The sequence below is a fragment of the Haliaeetus albicilla genome, chromosome 10 (genome assembly GCF_947461875.1).
Source record: "Haliaeetus albicilla chromosome 10, bHalAlb1.1, whole genome shotgun sequence".
NCBI lineage: Eukaryota > Metazoa > Chordata > Aves > Accipitriformes > Accipitridae > Haliaeetus > Haliaeetus albicilla.
In genome coordinates, this window is record NC_091492.1 from 20,181,271 (window position 1) to 20,197,212 (window position 15,942).

General features: G+C 36.4%; 1 protein-coding gene across 4 annotated transcripts in view; it reads left to right on the top strand.

The window, feature by feature from the left end:
• Positions 1 to 15,942, top strand: part of NFATC3 (nuclear factor of activated T cells 3) — a 76,878-nt gene that overhangs the window by 39,337 nt on the left and 21,599 nt on the right. For 2 of the 4 annotated variants that reach the window (XM_069793704.1, XM_069793705.1), the window contains exons 4-9: positions 6,233 to 6,432; positions 7,633 to 7,805; positions 8,612 to 8,752; positions 11,177 to 11,232; positions 11,845 to 11,971; positions 14,397 to 15,449. In XM_069793704.1, coding sequence (XP_069649805.1) covers positions 6,233 to 6,432; positions 7,633 to 7,805; positions 8,612 to 8,752; positions 11,177 to 11,232; positions 11,845 to 11,971; positions 14,397 to 15,449 — 1,750 coding nt within the window. The remainder of the gene's footprint in view (positions 1 to 6,232; positions 6,433 to 7,632; positions 7,806 to 8,611; positions 8,753 to 11,176; positions 11,233 to 11,844; positions 11,972 to 14,396; positions 15,450 to 15,942) is intronic. The other 2 variants (XM_069793706.1, XM_069793707.1) reach the window with 1 other exon arrangement.

A 15,942-nucleotide genomic window follows, 5' to 3' on the forward strand; every position in this document is an offset into this window, starting at 1 on the left:
TGTCTTTGCAGTTACTTAGTAGAAATTGTAAGCTAAGTATTGACATGCATGCATGAGTTTACTGTATGCAGTATAGTAATACGGCTGGAACTGCTTTGGCGTGAAGCCCTTCTGGCTTATCCTGTGGTGACCTTCAGTCTTTAGCCTTCCAGCTTTAGTTTAACTTACGCATGCACTGACCTTTGCTATGGAAACGATATAGAAACACAAAAACAACTTGGCTGAGTTTCCTCAGCAAAGCAGTGGGTGGTGTATCAGTATTCTGTTACAGAGGAGGGTTTCTAGAGGTCAGTAGTGACAGTGTGCGGTAACTTACTAGTTGTCTACAGCACACTGTTTGCTACTCCTGGAAAAGTAGTATATCATATCTCTTTTTTTAAAGTAAAATCAGTAACTTTTTTTTGTAGTGTGTAGCTCTAGGATTGCACATTAAGAGAGTAAGTGCTGGAAGGTATACTTGAAAATATACTTAGTGCGCAACTAGTAGTTTAAGTTACTGTCTTTTTCTATGTGACCCATGACTGAATTGTGGGCAGGCTGATATTGTAGCAATTTATTGTAATGCATCTTCATTGTGTGATTCTGCAGCATTTGCCAGTAGGTTGTAAAATGTTTTATTGATTTAAATACCTATGGTCTGTATAGAGACACTATGTTCTTATTTGTATATATTGTGTATTCTTTACTAAGGTGCACTAAAGGTACAGATACCATGCCTTCATTAGGTATTTGAACAGAATGTAGTATATGTTCTTTCAAGTTAATTATGTAGGTATTTTCACTGAAGAACAATTAGCAATTTTTTTTATACTGACTTGAATATTTGGGCTGTTCAACATAGAATTGTGTGTAAAGCAGATGAGGTAATAAGAAAGTGTGACCCTGCTGTCAGTGAAACTAAGAACAATCAACTTTTTTTATTTTAAATGGGAACAAAACTGTTTTTAAAAGGAATGCATTTGAAATTCCAAAATATGTCATTTTTCCTGATTCAAAGTTGATTTGGAGTAGTAAGTCGTCTCCATTATTCAAAAGACAGGTATTGCATCAATAACGGCAATTCAGGCTCCAAATATCATCTTTCTTTTGGGGGAGAGATGACACCATTCCTAGGAGACAGAAGGTAGTTCAGACTGAAAATTCAGTCTCCTGCGGGGACTAAGTGTGGTGGGCAGAAAGTTCTGCTTTGCCTACTGTGTAAAGTTTTTGTGTAGGGAGAGACATCCAAGGCTTCCTGTCACCAGGATTATTCATATAATGGACTTCAGAATACTTTCATGCTCTTCGGCAAACTGCTGAATGTACCTGCAGTTAGATTTCAGGTGAATTAACAAAGTTATCCAGCATTGTCCCCTGTTCTCAGGAATGGTATGACGTGGGCTGTCTTTAATTTTGTGGTACTAGGCACAGCGTGTTGTTGGTTTCACTGAAGGCTTTGAATGATTATGTGGTAGAAATTACATGGGACATGCAGGCATCCTCTCCACAAGCTATCAGATCATATTCTACATACCCTTTGGCTCACTGGCCCCTAGACTCTTCTCTTTGATTACAGAAACTGTGTACATTTTTTATTTTACTCTTGCAGAATCATGTCATGCCTAGAGTTGTCAGCTCACTTATTTATTAGACAAGATTTAAGGGGAAAGCGTTAATTCTAAAGCACAAATCTGTGTAATAAACAACTGACAAAAAAAAAAAAACCAACTTTTTTTTTTCTTCATCAACCTGTTATTTTTGACAATCTCTCCAGCTGCCTCAAAGTTTTAGCTAGCCCATAAGGCTGTCTCATTAGCATCCATAGCCTGTTAAGCTTATTGTCATCTTTGCTGTAAATACAGGTGTTGGAAACACGAGGACACTGTGCAACCTGCTCATTGCTTGCTTAAGACTGTGTTGTTTCCCTTTTATGCGTGCTCATTACTGTGATCAGGCCCTGAATTACACTCTACAATGTGGAAGAGGGGGTTATTCTTTTCTTCCCCATACCTCAGCTTCCTTAATTGCCACACTTAATTGCACATGTTGGTTATATTTGTCGCTTTATATTGTTTTTCTTTTATGCTGTTCTCTCTCTTTTTATTTTCAACCTTGAATAAATGCAATAAATCATCTGTAATGCAAAGTATAAATTTATGAAGCCTCTGCTACCTTGGCAATATATTACTACTCTGCCTAACTACATACACACACACAAACGCATATATAGATATATATATGTATGTGTGTATATATATATTTCAGTACTTTTAACAGGACTTCATTGCAGATCTTTTACAGCAATTCATTTGAGACAAAGCTATAGTGTAAGCATCCGATTGACATAGTTTGGCAGGGAGGGGCCTTGTTGGCTTGCTTGTTTTGAAACTGGTTTACACTAGCATGGCTTTTAAGTATGTATGAAATTTTCAGGGGTTTGTCCTGATGTTATTACAGACCATTTTTAATTAGGAGATGCCTTACTTATATGTTTCTGTATTATAACATGCATAGGTTTCTTCTAAACTACTATGAAAGTGTATTCTGTTGCATTATAATATTTTTCCTTGTAGTTTCCTTGGATTTCTTGTTTGTTTTCATTTAATTTAATAAATAAACCAGAAGGAAAGTGACTAAAGGTGGTAGGTACTACTGTGTGGTGTCTTGTTGTGGGGTGTTTGTAGTTTTCTGAAGCTGTAGTAACATAGTTTCAAATTTCTACTCTGGTATAGCTAAGGTACTGCAGTGATGTGAGACAGTCAACAAGCACACAAGCTTGTATCACAAGAGTATCATACACAGAACACACTTCATAACCTATTGATATATAACTAATCTGTTGGTAGGGTGGGTATTTTTTGTCAGACCTTCCCACCGCTTTTCCCTTCCCACCGCTTTTCCCTTCCCACCGCTTTTCCCTTCCCACCGCTTTTCCCTTCCCACCGCTTTTCCCTTCCCACCGCTTTTCCCTTCCCACCGCTTTTCCCTTCCCACCGCATGCTTTGCAGAAGCCAGGCCTTATATGTCTTCCATAGTGTATCTGGGCAAGTGTAGAAGGTGAACCTTTGCTCCAGAATAATGGAAGCAGAACTAGTGTTAGACGCTGCTTTGAGCAATTCAAATGTAGTATATGACCGTAGAGTCTCATAGGCAAAATACCATTGCAACTGCTGGCAAGGGGTATATTTTGCTTCACTAAATTAAACTCCTGTTCTGGGTAGGCTTCTGTAGAGGACAGTTTCTCCACCGACTGTAGACAGACCAGCTTGGTTTTACAACTATCCCTCCGCCCCATATCACTAGTATCTCTAGAACTGTTCTGTACATGTCCATTGTTAAGGAAGGGGGAAGAAAGATAGCTTTAATTGGAAATCAGCTTTGTCACAGTGACCCCATTTGGAAGTTATTCAAATTTTTGAATAGGCCTGGCTTGTAATTTATATAATTCCCAGTATTAGAGTGAACACATTTAACAAACATCACATTTAGGCTGTATTCCACTGTGTTAAGATTTAATTTTAACTCTGAGGAAAATGGATGGTGGAGTCACAGTGTTGAGAACTTGGGACAAGATGACTGCTGTAAATGCTAAACTAATACATGTACTTAAATTTTCTTTAAACTCCTAAAATAATTCAGAAATAGAAATTATGAAATTATTCTTGGAAATTATGAAAATAATCATTTGGTGTTTAAGAAAAAAATATCTTTTGGAAAGATGTTGGTGTCCTGCATCAAGGTTTGTTGGGGTTTTTTTCTTGGATTTAGGTCTGTTTGTACCGGGAACTCCAGTGAGAACAAAAAGATTTTACATATTTGACAGAACAAAAGCCTGCAAATAATAGACATACATATATAAAATGCAAATAAATGAGATCATGTAAGAAATTAGTTGGAAATATGTCAATTATAGGTCAGGACATTGTATTTGATAAAAGCTGCATGACTTTTAAAGATTGCTTGGCTTTTTGTGGCAAATATTTTTCCTTCATTATAATAAGGGTCTGAAGCAGTAAACCCATGAGATGTGACTTTTTGATTTAATGTTATTAAGTCAGTTCGTTCTGCTTGCCTGTGTGTGCATCAATTCTCGATGGTAGTTGGAATCGGGTGAGGAGACAGATGAGAATTCATTGAGTTGAAGGACAGAAACCAGTCTGCTTTAGCACAACCTTATTTGTAGTCTATATACAATGTAGTACAAATGTAGTCTTCATCTGATGGTAAAAGCTGAACCGGACTGGCATCTTAAAGGCACAACAGCTGGGAGATGTTGTACCTCTCCCAAGAAAGATACAAGGAGATTTGAGGACAACAGAATTTGGAATTCTTTGTCTACAACCATGGAAAGCAGCATAGTCTCCTTACTGCAGTAATCTCCTAGAGATCTCCCCACCCAGAAAAGCAATAGAAGCAGTAATTCTGAACTGTTTCCTTTCTTTTCTCTCTGTTCACTTTAAAAACAAAACAAGAGAGGTAGAATGGACATTTTTCTCTGTGTGAATGCTGTGATTGTGACAATGTATTCGATCTATCAAACTTTTGTGTCAGCTGCATGTTGTTGGTCAGTAACAGTTACATGCTGTAGCTTGTCTGCAGTATGACTCAGGAATTATTTTAGATTTTGTGTGTGTGTGTGCGTGCATGCTGGATACAAAGAAAGAGGTGAAGAACAAGCCTCAGTTGTTTTGGGTTTGAGTAAGCTCAATTTTGTTTGTTTTAGGTGGTCTAGATTTTGGCTGTTCTGTTCCTCAGTCCCATTTAACCTCATTGGGCAAATGGGAAGAACACTAACTAAAATATGACCACATTGTTGTATCCAGATGGGTTAATTAATGAGTATTATGTCTTGGAAAAAAGCATTCATATGAGGCTGAAAGCTTTGAGAATGGCTCTTCAAAGTTCCAGACTTCTGTCAGAAACTAAGTTTCTGTTCTTGACTAAGAAAGCTCTAGTAAAATTGACAGGATTGGTAGGTGCTATCATAGCTGTAACTTGAATATAGAAAACAGGCATTCATTTGACATACGTAAAACTCACTGCAAATAGTAGTGCATCAAGATACAAGGAATCTACAGTGGTGCTTCTGATTTCTGGGTGTGGGTGTACTTTGTTTTTTGTACTGCTGACTACCAGTATTAAATTACTCTTGTAAGTAGGTTAGATTGACATGGTTTTGTTTGTTTTTAAGTGCTAGTTCTGTAAAGAGCTTGGATAATATTGTTCTGTGACCAAATAACTCTCCCTAGAGACAAAAATATTGACATGACAAAACCACGTTTAAAGAATGACTGTCTAGCCCTCCCTCCTTTTGAACATAAGTTGATGTCAAAGTTGATGAAATGTACATTTGCTGCATTGCTTTTTAGAAATTATATAACTTGCAGTATTTGCATGGATTTATAAGACATATTTTACAGACTTTGGATTTAAAATTGCAGTGGCTAAAGGAAACTTGCATGTTACTGTTGGTTAAAATTGTTTCCTTAAATCTCCTGGATAATAAGTTACCAATGTGCTATCATAAAAGTAGCTTTTTCTTTTAGAGTTCAGGGTTGGGTTTTTTTCCTGATGTTTCAATGTGTTTTGGGCCTAGAATTACTACCATTAGCTCAAGCAAGAGGGAGTTTTGTGACAACTGAGTGCACTGGTGGTTAGTCTTGTATTTAAGAAAAGGAAAGATGCATGAATTAACATCTATCAAATTTTGTTTTTTAAAACATTTTCATTGCCAAAAATAAACCGTAATTGATTTTCTAGTTATGAATTAAATATTCTTTGTCCTAACATAACACATTTGCATCCACAAAAACTCTTTAAGTTTCATAAAACTCAGTATTCTGTTCCATAGTAGAAAAACTTTAAAATACTTTTAGTATTTCTAGAAACTAGGTGTATCTTAGTAAAATTGATAATTTGGCTTTGATTAAAAATGATATCAGAAACAGACCTATAACATAGCATAGCTTTGATGTAGAAATTCTGTAGATAAAATGATTCTTTTCTCTTTGAGAGATTCAAAAGTAATAAAAGTATTTTGATATCCCTTTGTTCTGATAAATGTTGCTGATACTTGTATTGGGGGACAGATATCTGTACTCAGTTTTCTGATTTCTGAAAAGATTGTAGAAGTTTGCAATTAAATACTACTCTGACTCTTAAGTCTTTGTACTAGTTGTGTATTTACATTACGCACACACAAATGCAGTAAAAGTCAACTAATATTTTAATATTACATCTACTTTTTCATCAGCTCCTGGGCTACAGCGAAAAGCCGGTAAACCTACAAATGTTCATCGGAACAGCAGATGATCGCTACTTAAGACCTCATGCGTTCTACCAGGTGCACCGAATCACTGGAAAAACAGTTGCAACAGCTAGTCAAGAGATAATAATTGCCAGCACAAAGGTTTTGGAAATACCACTTCTTCCTGAAAATAATATGTCAGCCAGGTACATCACAGCATAAATTAGCTGTTTGCTATGTGTCTTTTTTTTTTTTTTTTTTTTCTTCCACCATTTGTGCAAAGGTGAAAGAAAAATCTTGTAGAATAGGGCATTTTCCACAAATATGGCTCATGGTTAAGATAGACACATCTCTTTAAACATGACAATGTTTAGGTAGTCAGAAGTAAAGGAGTAGAGAGACAGGGAAGCTTATAAGATTGACGTGGAGAGAGATGAGTGCTGCTGGGATTACACTTCCCTATACAATCCCCATACATAGGACTCCACCTTTGTAGCATTGCATGTGGGTTACTGGCTGGTAGAGTTTTCATTTGATTTTACAAAGACATAAGACTTTTCTCTATGAAAATACAGTCATACAGTTTAGTTGTTTGTTTCTTGACTGAATGTGGTGATTTAACTTCTGGTATCTTGGTAGGTCTTTTCCTTGTTTTGATTATTTTTTTAACAGTTGCGTTATTCTGACTTTTCTGGTCTTGCCAGATAGAATGTGCTAGCTAACAGTTTAATGGTTGGTTATAGCAACAATTAAACTGCTCTGTCCTAGCTGGAGGGTCAGTGGACAGAGTAAAGCACAATTATGTGTTTATGTAGCACATTTATTTCTTATGTAGACTTCTCAAGTCAGCTTAAATTTTCCTAGTTGCAGAGTTCATGCTAGTTCTGTTGAATGCTATGAACCCACGATGATGTGCAAGATAACACTCTCATAAGCTTATGTATACGTGTTACTTGAGTACAGTATGTGTGTCTCGTATGAGTAATTGATAACTGTGTGGAATGGTAGCTAGGATTTGATGGCTACACTTTTGTCATTCTCTAGTCCTTCCTAAGGCAGAACTAAATCTGTCTCTAACTCCTTGTAAATGATGTTTACTATGTTAAATAACTTCAAAGGTTAAACAATGTACAATAACACATAATTTTTTAAAGGTTCAAAAAAACAGCAGCTAGACATTTACAAGACAAAAATGTTTTGACAGACTACTTGCTGCCATTTTTGACGCTAACAGAACTTTTAATCTCAGACATTTAAAATAACACTTAAAATAGCGTAACATGGGGAAGAAATAGAATGCTTTTCATTCTTTAACAAAAGAAAGGCTTACAGAGTATACTTTGGCAATAGTTTGATTCATTTTCTTCCATTTCTCTTCTGATCCATCCGTCCTCACCTATCTCCAGTATCGATTGTGCTGGTATTTTGAAACTTCGCAATTCAGATATAGAGCTCCGTAAAGGAGAGACAGATATTGGAAGAAAGAATACCAGAGTGCGACTTGTGTTTCGTGTTCACATCCCACAACCTAGTGGAAAAGTCTTATCTCTGCAGACTGCTTCCATACCTGTTGAATGCTGTAAGATTGCTTTAACTATCCATAATTATAGTCATGTTTTCTGCATGTGTCAGTAGTATTGTCATTCTGACAATATTTGTTGTCAGAATTATATATAACAAGTGTGTGTAAAAAGCATTGTGTGTAAAAGAGCTAAATTACCAAAACGTAATATACCTTTATTTAAAGGTGGCACTTGCCAAGTGGCAGCCTGAAGGTTTGGAGGAAAAACAATGTTTTAGGCTTTAAACCTAATACTGCAGTCACATAGCTAGCAGCTTCAGTAGTTCCTGTATATTAGCAGAGGCAGCTGATACATCTCAGTGAAAATAAATATTCATTTCAGAAGGAACTAATACTATTTCATTTACAAAGGTCTATATATACCATTACTTGTCTTTATACAGTGTTATCTAATGAACAGCTGAACTTCTAGAGAATTCATTTGTTAAATGCTGGCACTAAGGAATCAAAACACAATCTTAATCTGAATTTCTCCTAGAATTCATTTTGTCTATAAAGTGCTGAAGTAATTTTTAAATCAGTATTCCTAAACTAAAAATTTCATTTGCTTTAACAGTAGAGACTGTTAGGATTCCATGGCTTCTTGGTGTTTCTTTTCTATAATTATATAATTTCAACATAATTTTAAAAACAAAGATAAAATCATACACAAATATGATTTGTATATGTAAATAGATGGTTGTTTTAGTTTCATCCTTGATCCTTCAAATTCAGATCATAAAAGAAATGTCAATATGATTAAGATTGTGAATAATAATTTTTCCCTTAATTTTTTTTTTTTTTTTTTTTTTTTTTTTTTAAAGCTCAGCGGTCTGCTCAAGAACTTCCTCAGATTGAGAAGTACAGCATCAATAGTTGCTCAGTAAATGGAGGCCACGAAATGGTGGTGACAGGATCCAATTTTCTTCCAGAATCCAAAATTATATTTTTTGAAAAAGGACAAGGTAAATACTATCTTACTTTTTTTTGTTGACAACCAAGCCAAAAACATTACCTGAGCTTGATTTTAGGAAGTAAAAAAAAAAAAAGAAAAGAAAAAGAAAAAAAGAAAGTTAAGTCGCAAGTAGTAATCTGAAACTTCAGTTTGGGCACTGATCTATTTGCTCATTGGCAATTATGAATGAAATAGTACTTCTGATTCAGACAATTACAGGCTAACTAAGTTTGAATTGTGTGTGTTTGAAAGATGCTGTGGACAGATCATACCATGTATTTTTTCCTCATTATAAAAAAAAAAAAAGAAAGAAAAAAATGAAAATGGGAATTAATGGAAATGCACTATTTGGCATTGATGTCACGTTATATCTGACTTAATCATTGCATAGGAACTGACTTACTCCTAAGACAATGGAATAAATATTAGCTAGAAAACACTACTGATTTTTTCTGATATATTTGCATAAGATTTTCTATGGAAGTTACTCTTAAGGGATGCAGTTTTTAAAAAAGTCTTAAGATCAGACTCAGATTTGGTGTGCAGTGTAAGCTTCGGCTGTGTCTATGCCTAATTTGCATCTGTAAACAGGCAAGTGTGCATGTAGGTAAAATATTGGCAATAAGTTGTGGTACAAACAACAGCGACCTTTTGTACACGTATTAAACATTTGTGTGCTTGACAAGCTGGTCAAGTATTTAATTGCCACGAAATCAGAAATGTTATAGTCAGTTGTATTACACGATTCTCATTCTCTAGAGTCCAAGTTCTGTCTTCTAGGCAACACTTAGTCATGGGTGAGAATTGCAGCAGGCTTACACTTGTATATTAGCAAAGTAGAGTTAAAAATTATGTTGCAGGCATGCATTTCAGTTAAGATACACTAAAGACATAGTGTTTCCTTCATGCATTGAAATCTGTGGAAAAATTTAACTGCTTCCAACTGATCTCATGAAATTAAACAAATTATTCTTTGGGAGGGTAGTAGCTAAAATTTTGCAGTCTAATATATAGGAAATAGAATCTCAAAGTAAGCATGAAGCTTGCAGATTTTGGATGAATATTTCTAAAACATCTTTCTTTAAATGTAAGTACAGGTTTGAAAGCTTTTTTTTTTTTTCCTAATCCCATGTTCTTCCTCTTTTCTACCACTTTCATAATTATGCAACTCCATAAACTAGAGAATTTAACACCAAAAAAAAGCTGTCAAATAGTTTTCATTTTTAGTTTACTACAACCAGATATAATGAAAGTTTAGCAAGTTTTCTTTGTTTTGGTTTTGTATTGTACACAGCTGCATATACACACACTCAGGTACATACATACATATTACTCAAATATGTTCGGTTATTCAGCATTCCTTCCTGGTTCTGTAGCTCTTCTGGATACACATCTTGTTCTTAATATTTCTTACTTAGACTAAAATGCATGAAAAATAGTTGAAAATTTAGGACTAGCTGTCTTAATACATAGAGTTCCTTTTCTTCCTTGATTGTCCCTTTAGTATAGAGAGCATAAAATCTGAACAACTTAAATTGTTGTTGCTGTGACTTGAATACCTGATTTGAACTTCTGTGAAACACTAGCAAAAGTAAATCATTAATAATAAAAGTTTGCAACCAAGTCCAATTCTTCTATGACTTATTATTTTGTTAAATATTTAAGCAAGGGAGTTAGGGGTTTTTCTTATTAACAAATGCACAACATAAGTGGGGGGTTTATGTAATAATGTATTTTGACACACAACTTGAATGCCTTTTAAAGAAGTACTGCTGCTAGATAATAGCTTCCCTGATAGCCTGTACAAAGCCAGTAACACAGAACCGAGTGTTAGATTAAGGATAATGGATTATGCTAGGTCAGAGCAGAGAGAGGTTCACCAAGGTGATCTACTTCCCTCACAACACAGACAACTTGCCTGCTATTTGAACTACTGGGTCTTTCGGTTCATGCGAGCATGTTTAAATGTATAACCTGTGAGTATGTGCATGAAGATATGGCATATGTTATCTCTCACATGGTGACTTGTAGGTTAAGGCATCAGCATGTTTGAATAATCACAAGTGTTAGTAGTAATTTAACTACCTTTCAAAAATGTTTTTAGAAAAATGGGGAAAAAAATCCCTCTGTACACTTACAGTACACACTGTCTCCTTTGGAATTAAATCCAACTGTATGTAATTAGCAGATTATGTTAAAATGCAGAATCCTGCACACCAGTCAACTTATGGACAAGGTCTGTAGTGTTGAAACTCCTAAAGCATCTCTATACTTTACACTTCGTTTACAGTATATCTCTGTCAGTTGAATGGCCTCTTTCTGACTGAAAATAAATGCAGTTTTATATTAAGTATTTAAGTATTTTTAAGATTAAGTATTTAAGTGTTTGAGAAAATGCTTTTTGCTTGAATTATTTGTAAATTTCTTTCAACAGATGGACGACCTCAGTGGGAGGTAGAAGGGAAAATAATTAGGGAAAAGTGTCAAGGGGTGAGAAACAATTTTTCTTACTTTAGAAAGCTTTCTGTTTTAAATGAGAAACTAAACATCTTCATTGTTCTGAAATTTAGACTTCATTTAGTAAAGTAGACCAGTGGCTGATTCAGACAGACAACTGGAGACTTCTAAATTGGCCTAATACTATAAAGTAGCCATTAAGATGATGCTTTGAAGGAACTGGAAATAGTATGCTTGTTGTGAAAGCAATGAAAAAATTGAAAAAAGAAAAATTAAGATAATCTTGCTAAGATGACAAATAATTTCCAGTGCACTAAAATTTTTCTTAAAAGCTTTATGATCCAAAATGCAATTCTTTGACTGCTAGAATATTTTTATGCTCTGGCAGATAAACAAAGCATCCTTTAGATGATGTGTCTATTTAATTAAAAGCATTACCTTCAGAACACTTGTGTTTAAAAGAAGAAAAATGTCTCCAAATAAAAGTTTGCTCATAGTACTGTTTTAGTATGCAATATACATAAACTTGAAGTTTACCTATTTCAAAATATTAGTTTGCTTTAGTTTTGCAATAAGTGTTTTGGGTTTTCTGTAATTAAGAGCAGTTCCATTTGCATTTGATATGTAAAACTTTGTTTCATATAGGCAAACATCATACTTGAAGTTCCTCCATACCATAACAAAACCATTACAGCAGCAGTTCAGGTGCAGTTTTATCTCTGCAATGGCAAGAGGAAAAAAAGCCAGTCTCAACGTTTTACTTATACACCAGGTATTAAATAAAAAACTAAAATGTTGCATTTTATTTTTTTTTTTAAAATAGGCATTTGAAAGTAATTCAGACAGTCTTGTACTTTTGACAGGTAGATAAGACTAGCTTTGACTTGTTTGTAAAACAGCTTACTTAAGCTTGTCTAATTAAAAAGCTGAAATTTAGCATAATAAGCTACAGTGCTATAATTACAGCCAGGTATTTCTTCATTACACTTTTTACAGAACAATTTTCATTCTACTTTTCTTTAAGAATGATGGTGAATCTCAGAAGCTGCTCTTCTAGATAACTGTAGGGATGACATGGAGGATAGTGAGATCACAGAACAGGTTTTACGCGTTTTGCCCCACCCCCTCAAATGTCAAAAAAAAACCCAAACAAAACAGGTTTAGGTACAAGGAAGATAAAAAAATATTTTTTCCCCTCTCTGGACACATTGCAGCATGTTGAGAGAAAATAGTTTGTAACTGTATTAGGTCTGGCTGAGATGGAGTTAATACTCCCCATAGCAGCCCTCATAGCGCTGTGCTCTGCATCAGTAGCTAGAAAGGTGTTGATAACACACCAGTGTTTTGGCTACTGCTGAGCAGTGCTGGCACAGCATCAAGGCTGTCTCTCCAACATTTTTGCCCCCCCCCCTTAATGGCAGGCTGGGGCAGGGCAAGATCTTGGGAGGGGACATAACTGGCACAGCTGACCTAAACTAACCAAACAGATATTCCATACCATATGACATCAGCTCAGATATAAAAGCTAAGTAAAGGGAGACAGAAGGGGGGCATTTTTGTCTTCCGGAGCAACCGCTATGCGTTTTGAAGCCCTGCTTCCCAGATAGTAGCTAGACATCGCCTGCTGATGGGAAGTAGAGAATAACATCATTTGTTTTTCTTTGCTTTCACTTTATTAAACTGTCCTTATCTTGACCCACGAGCCTTTTGTTATATTTTCTCCCCCCTGTCCAGCTGAGAAGGGGGAGTGATTGTTAGAGTGGCTTTGGTGGGCACCTGGCATCCAGCCAGGGTCAACCCACCACAGTAACTTAGCCAGAACCGAAAACTGTACATCTTAACTGTACATGTAGTTAAAGCATCTTAATCCCTTCTGTTTAGTGTGAGGAAGTGCTTGCTACTAGATATGCAATGGCTACTCCTTTGCCTGCCACTTACTTCCTTTTAAGAAATTCATACCCATTTAGAGTAGTCAGAATTCACAAGGTACCAGTGATGGTGCTAGACCCTCTAGTACTGTCTGGAGGACTTGAAGTCAGGTATCTGAAGGAGTCTTTAAAGTCAGACATGGATATTAATATAAACTTCTTAAAGCTAATGTGTATGCCAACAAAGCCAACTACCATTAGCTTATGCTATTTAAAATAAGATTTGCTCACGTGTGCTCTAAAATTACCTACTTCATACCTTCATGTGCAATTTAAGCAATGTTACCTAGGTATTTGGTACACTAAGTGTACACTAAATGTGTTATCAGGTTTATGTGGTATTTTTCAACCATTCTTAAGAATATCAGCTCCTAAGATAGCTATAAGATACATCTTAAAACTATTTTTTTTTGAGAAATCCATATTTAAATTGTTTAAATGGTAGAATGCAGTAATGACACTGCTTAAATAAGAAGCAAGTTTAATTATCACTGCAGCTGTTATTGCACGAATGTTCTAAAATCCCTTTTATCTATAAATATATATAACAGTTTCTTTAACAGTGTATTGTATGAAGTAGTAATTGAGCAGTTAAGTGTTAGCATTTTTCTATTTGTGCTTAAAATCAATATCTTTTCATGAGCCTACCAATAGATAAAAAAAAAAGAAGTGTGTCAATTTTTAAGTCTCTGTATTATAAGAACAATTGTTACCATCATTGAAATTGGGGGATGTGCTGAAAGAGCTGCTGTAATTAAAACAACATGCAGTACTTGAGCTAGTTTAACTGTGTTGCCAAAGTTCAGTTGTCATCTTGATCAGAGGCTAAGGAAAGTTTGAAGCCAGCTAAAAATTTCATTCCCCTTTTGCGTGGTGCCTGATACTGAACTCCTGTCTGCCTATTTTCAGTGGAGCCCAGCAGCAGCAGTGCACCCTGTGCTCCTCAGCCCCCACCACACACACCTCTGAGCTGTATTCTTTAGATGTATCGGACTTTCTCCGGCTGGGTTGCAAATGTCTTTAAAAAACATGCATTGCATAGCAGGGTGTTTTAGAGGGGAACGTAACTGACTTTGAATAAATGCTAGGAGAGGTCTTCTGGCTCTTAAGGGTTAATATAGCAGGCATACAGTAAAAAAAGAGCAAAAGAAGGGAAATTAGAGCAAGGACATTAACAACACTGTTGTGGCTGTTAAACAGCAATTAGTGTGTATTTATCACAGGATACATATGGGTTGGAATTGTAATACAGTGTTTTACTTCTTCTAGTTATAATGAAGCAAGAGCACAGAGATGAGGTGGATTTGTCTGCTGTTCCGTCTTTAGCCTTGCCTCACACAAGCAATGTCCAGGGCCTGCATTCTATCCGAACTCAATTGCCTTCACCAGAACAAGGGCATCCACATGACAATTTACTGTCTACATCACCCAGGAGCCTTGTGTGTCCAGTTCAACCACCATACACAGCAATGGTGACCTCAGCAGTATCCCACCTGCCACATATGCAAGGTAGAAACCTTAGTCCAAGTGAAGAGTGTCATGTTTTGCCTCCTGCTGTGGTTCAGTCTTTTCAGGTAACATCAGCACCTCCTGTGAGGCCTTCTTACCAGCCTATGCAGTCTAACGATGTATACAATGGACAGTCTGGTCTTCCTATGAACTCTGCCTCCAGCCAAGGATTTGATACTATTTCATTTCAGCAAGACACAGCTGTACCTCATTTGATAAATCTTAGCTGCCAAGCTCTACCACCAATGCAGTTTCATTCTTCAAATGCAGGTTCTGTGTCGACATCAAGTACAGCAGGGCACCCGCTAGTACACCCAGCTCATTCAGGACACTCATCTTCTCACCTACCGTCAATGGGATACCACTGCCCAAGCGCTGGGCAGGGCTCCATCCCTTCTGCAATGAGTCGGTCCCTTGGGCAGGCTTCTCCCCAGCTGCAGCAAGTCCCATACCATTCTGCAAATCCAGCATCCACTTCATCCCCATCCCCAACAGCTTCCCACCCTTTGGTCCATTCACCGCTGTCTGGACCTTCTTCACCCCAGCTACAACCTATGCCTTACCAATCTCCTAGCTCAGGACCTGCCTCATCTCCCCCGCCAACCACTGTAAGTCACTCGGGACAGCACTCCCCTCAAGCACATAGTCCAGCACTGGGAGGTCTTAACGCAGCATCATCCCTAGTCCACCATACCGTATGCGATTCATCTCCATTTTCACCAGATGGGGCAGCTATTAACATTAAACCAGAACCTGAAGACAGAGAGTTGAGTTTTCAAACAATAGGACTACAAGACATCACACTAGATGATGGTAAGTGGATATAATATTCTAATACTGGGATATAATCTACATTAAACTACAACGTGGCTGTGGGAGGGTTGTTTTGTTTTGTTTAGAACACGCTCCTCTTCACAGAAGTAAACTGGTATCATCAAAGTGGAGTCGTATTTTTGTGTCCAAAGCAATGACTTACTTAAAACTAATGATATCAGCTGTAAATTTGTAGTTCTACAGTTCAAATACTTCAGTCTAATTTGCCCATAGACTTTGTTGTTGTCACAAAACAGGGCTTGAGGAATTAACTCCTACACATTGACACCTTATATTCAAGGAATTAATTTGAAGCCTTTTCTTATTGTCTTGTTGGTATGTTTCAGGGAAAGTCATAACAATATATCTAAGTTGCACGAATGTAGTTTGGAGTCTTGTTTCTTGGAGTTGTCCCAGTTTTGAAGGGCAGGCTAGTTTTTTTGAAAACATATCAATCACATGCATTTTGGCACTATCTTAGTCTTTTTCACAG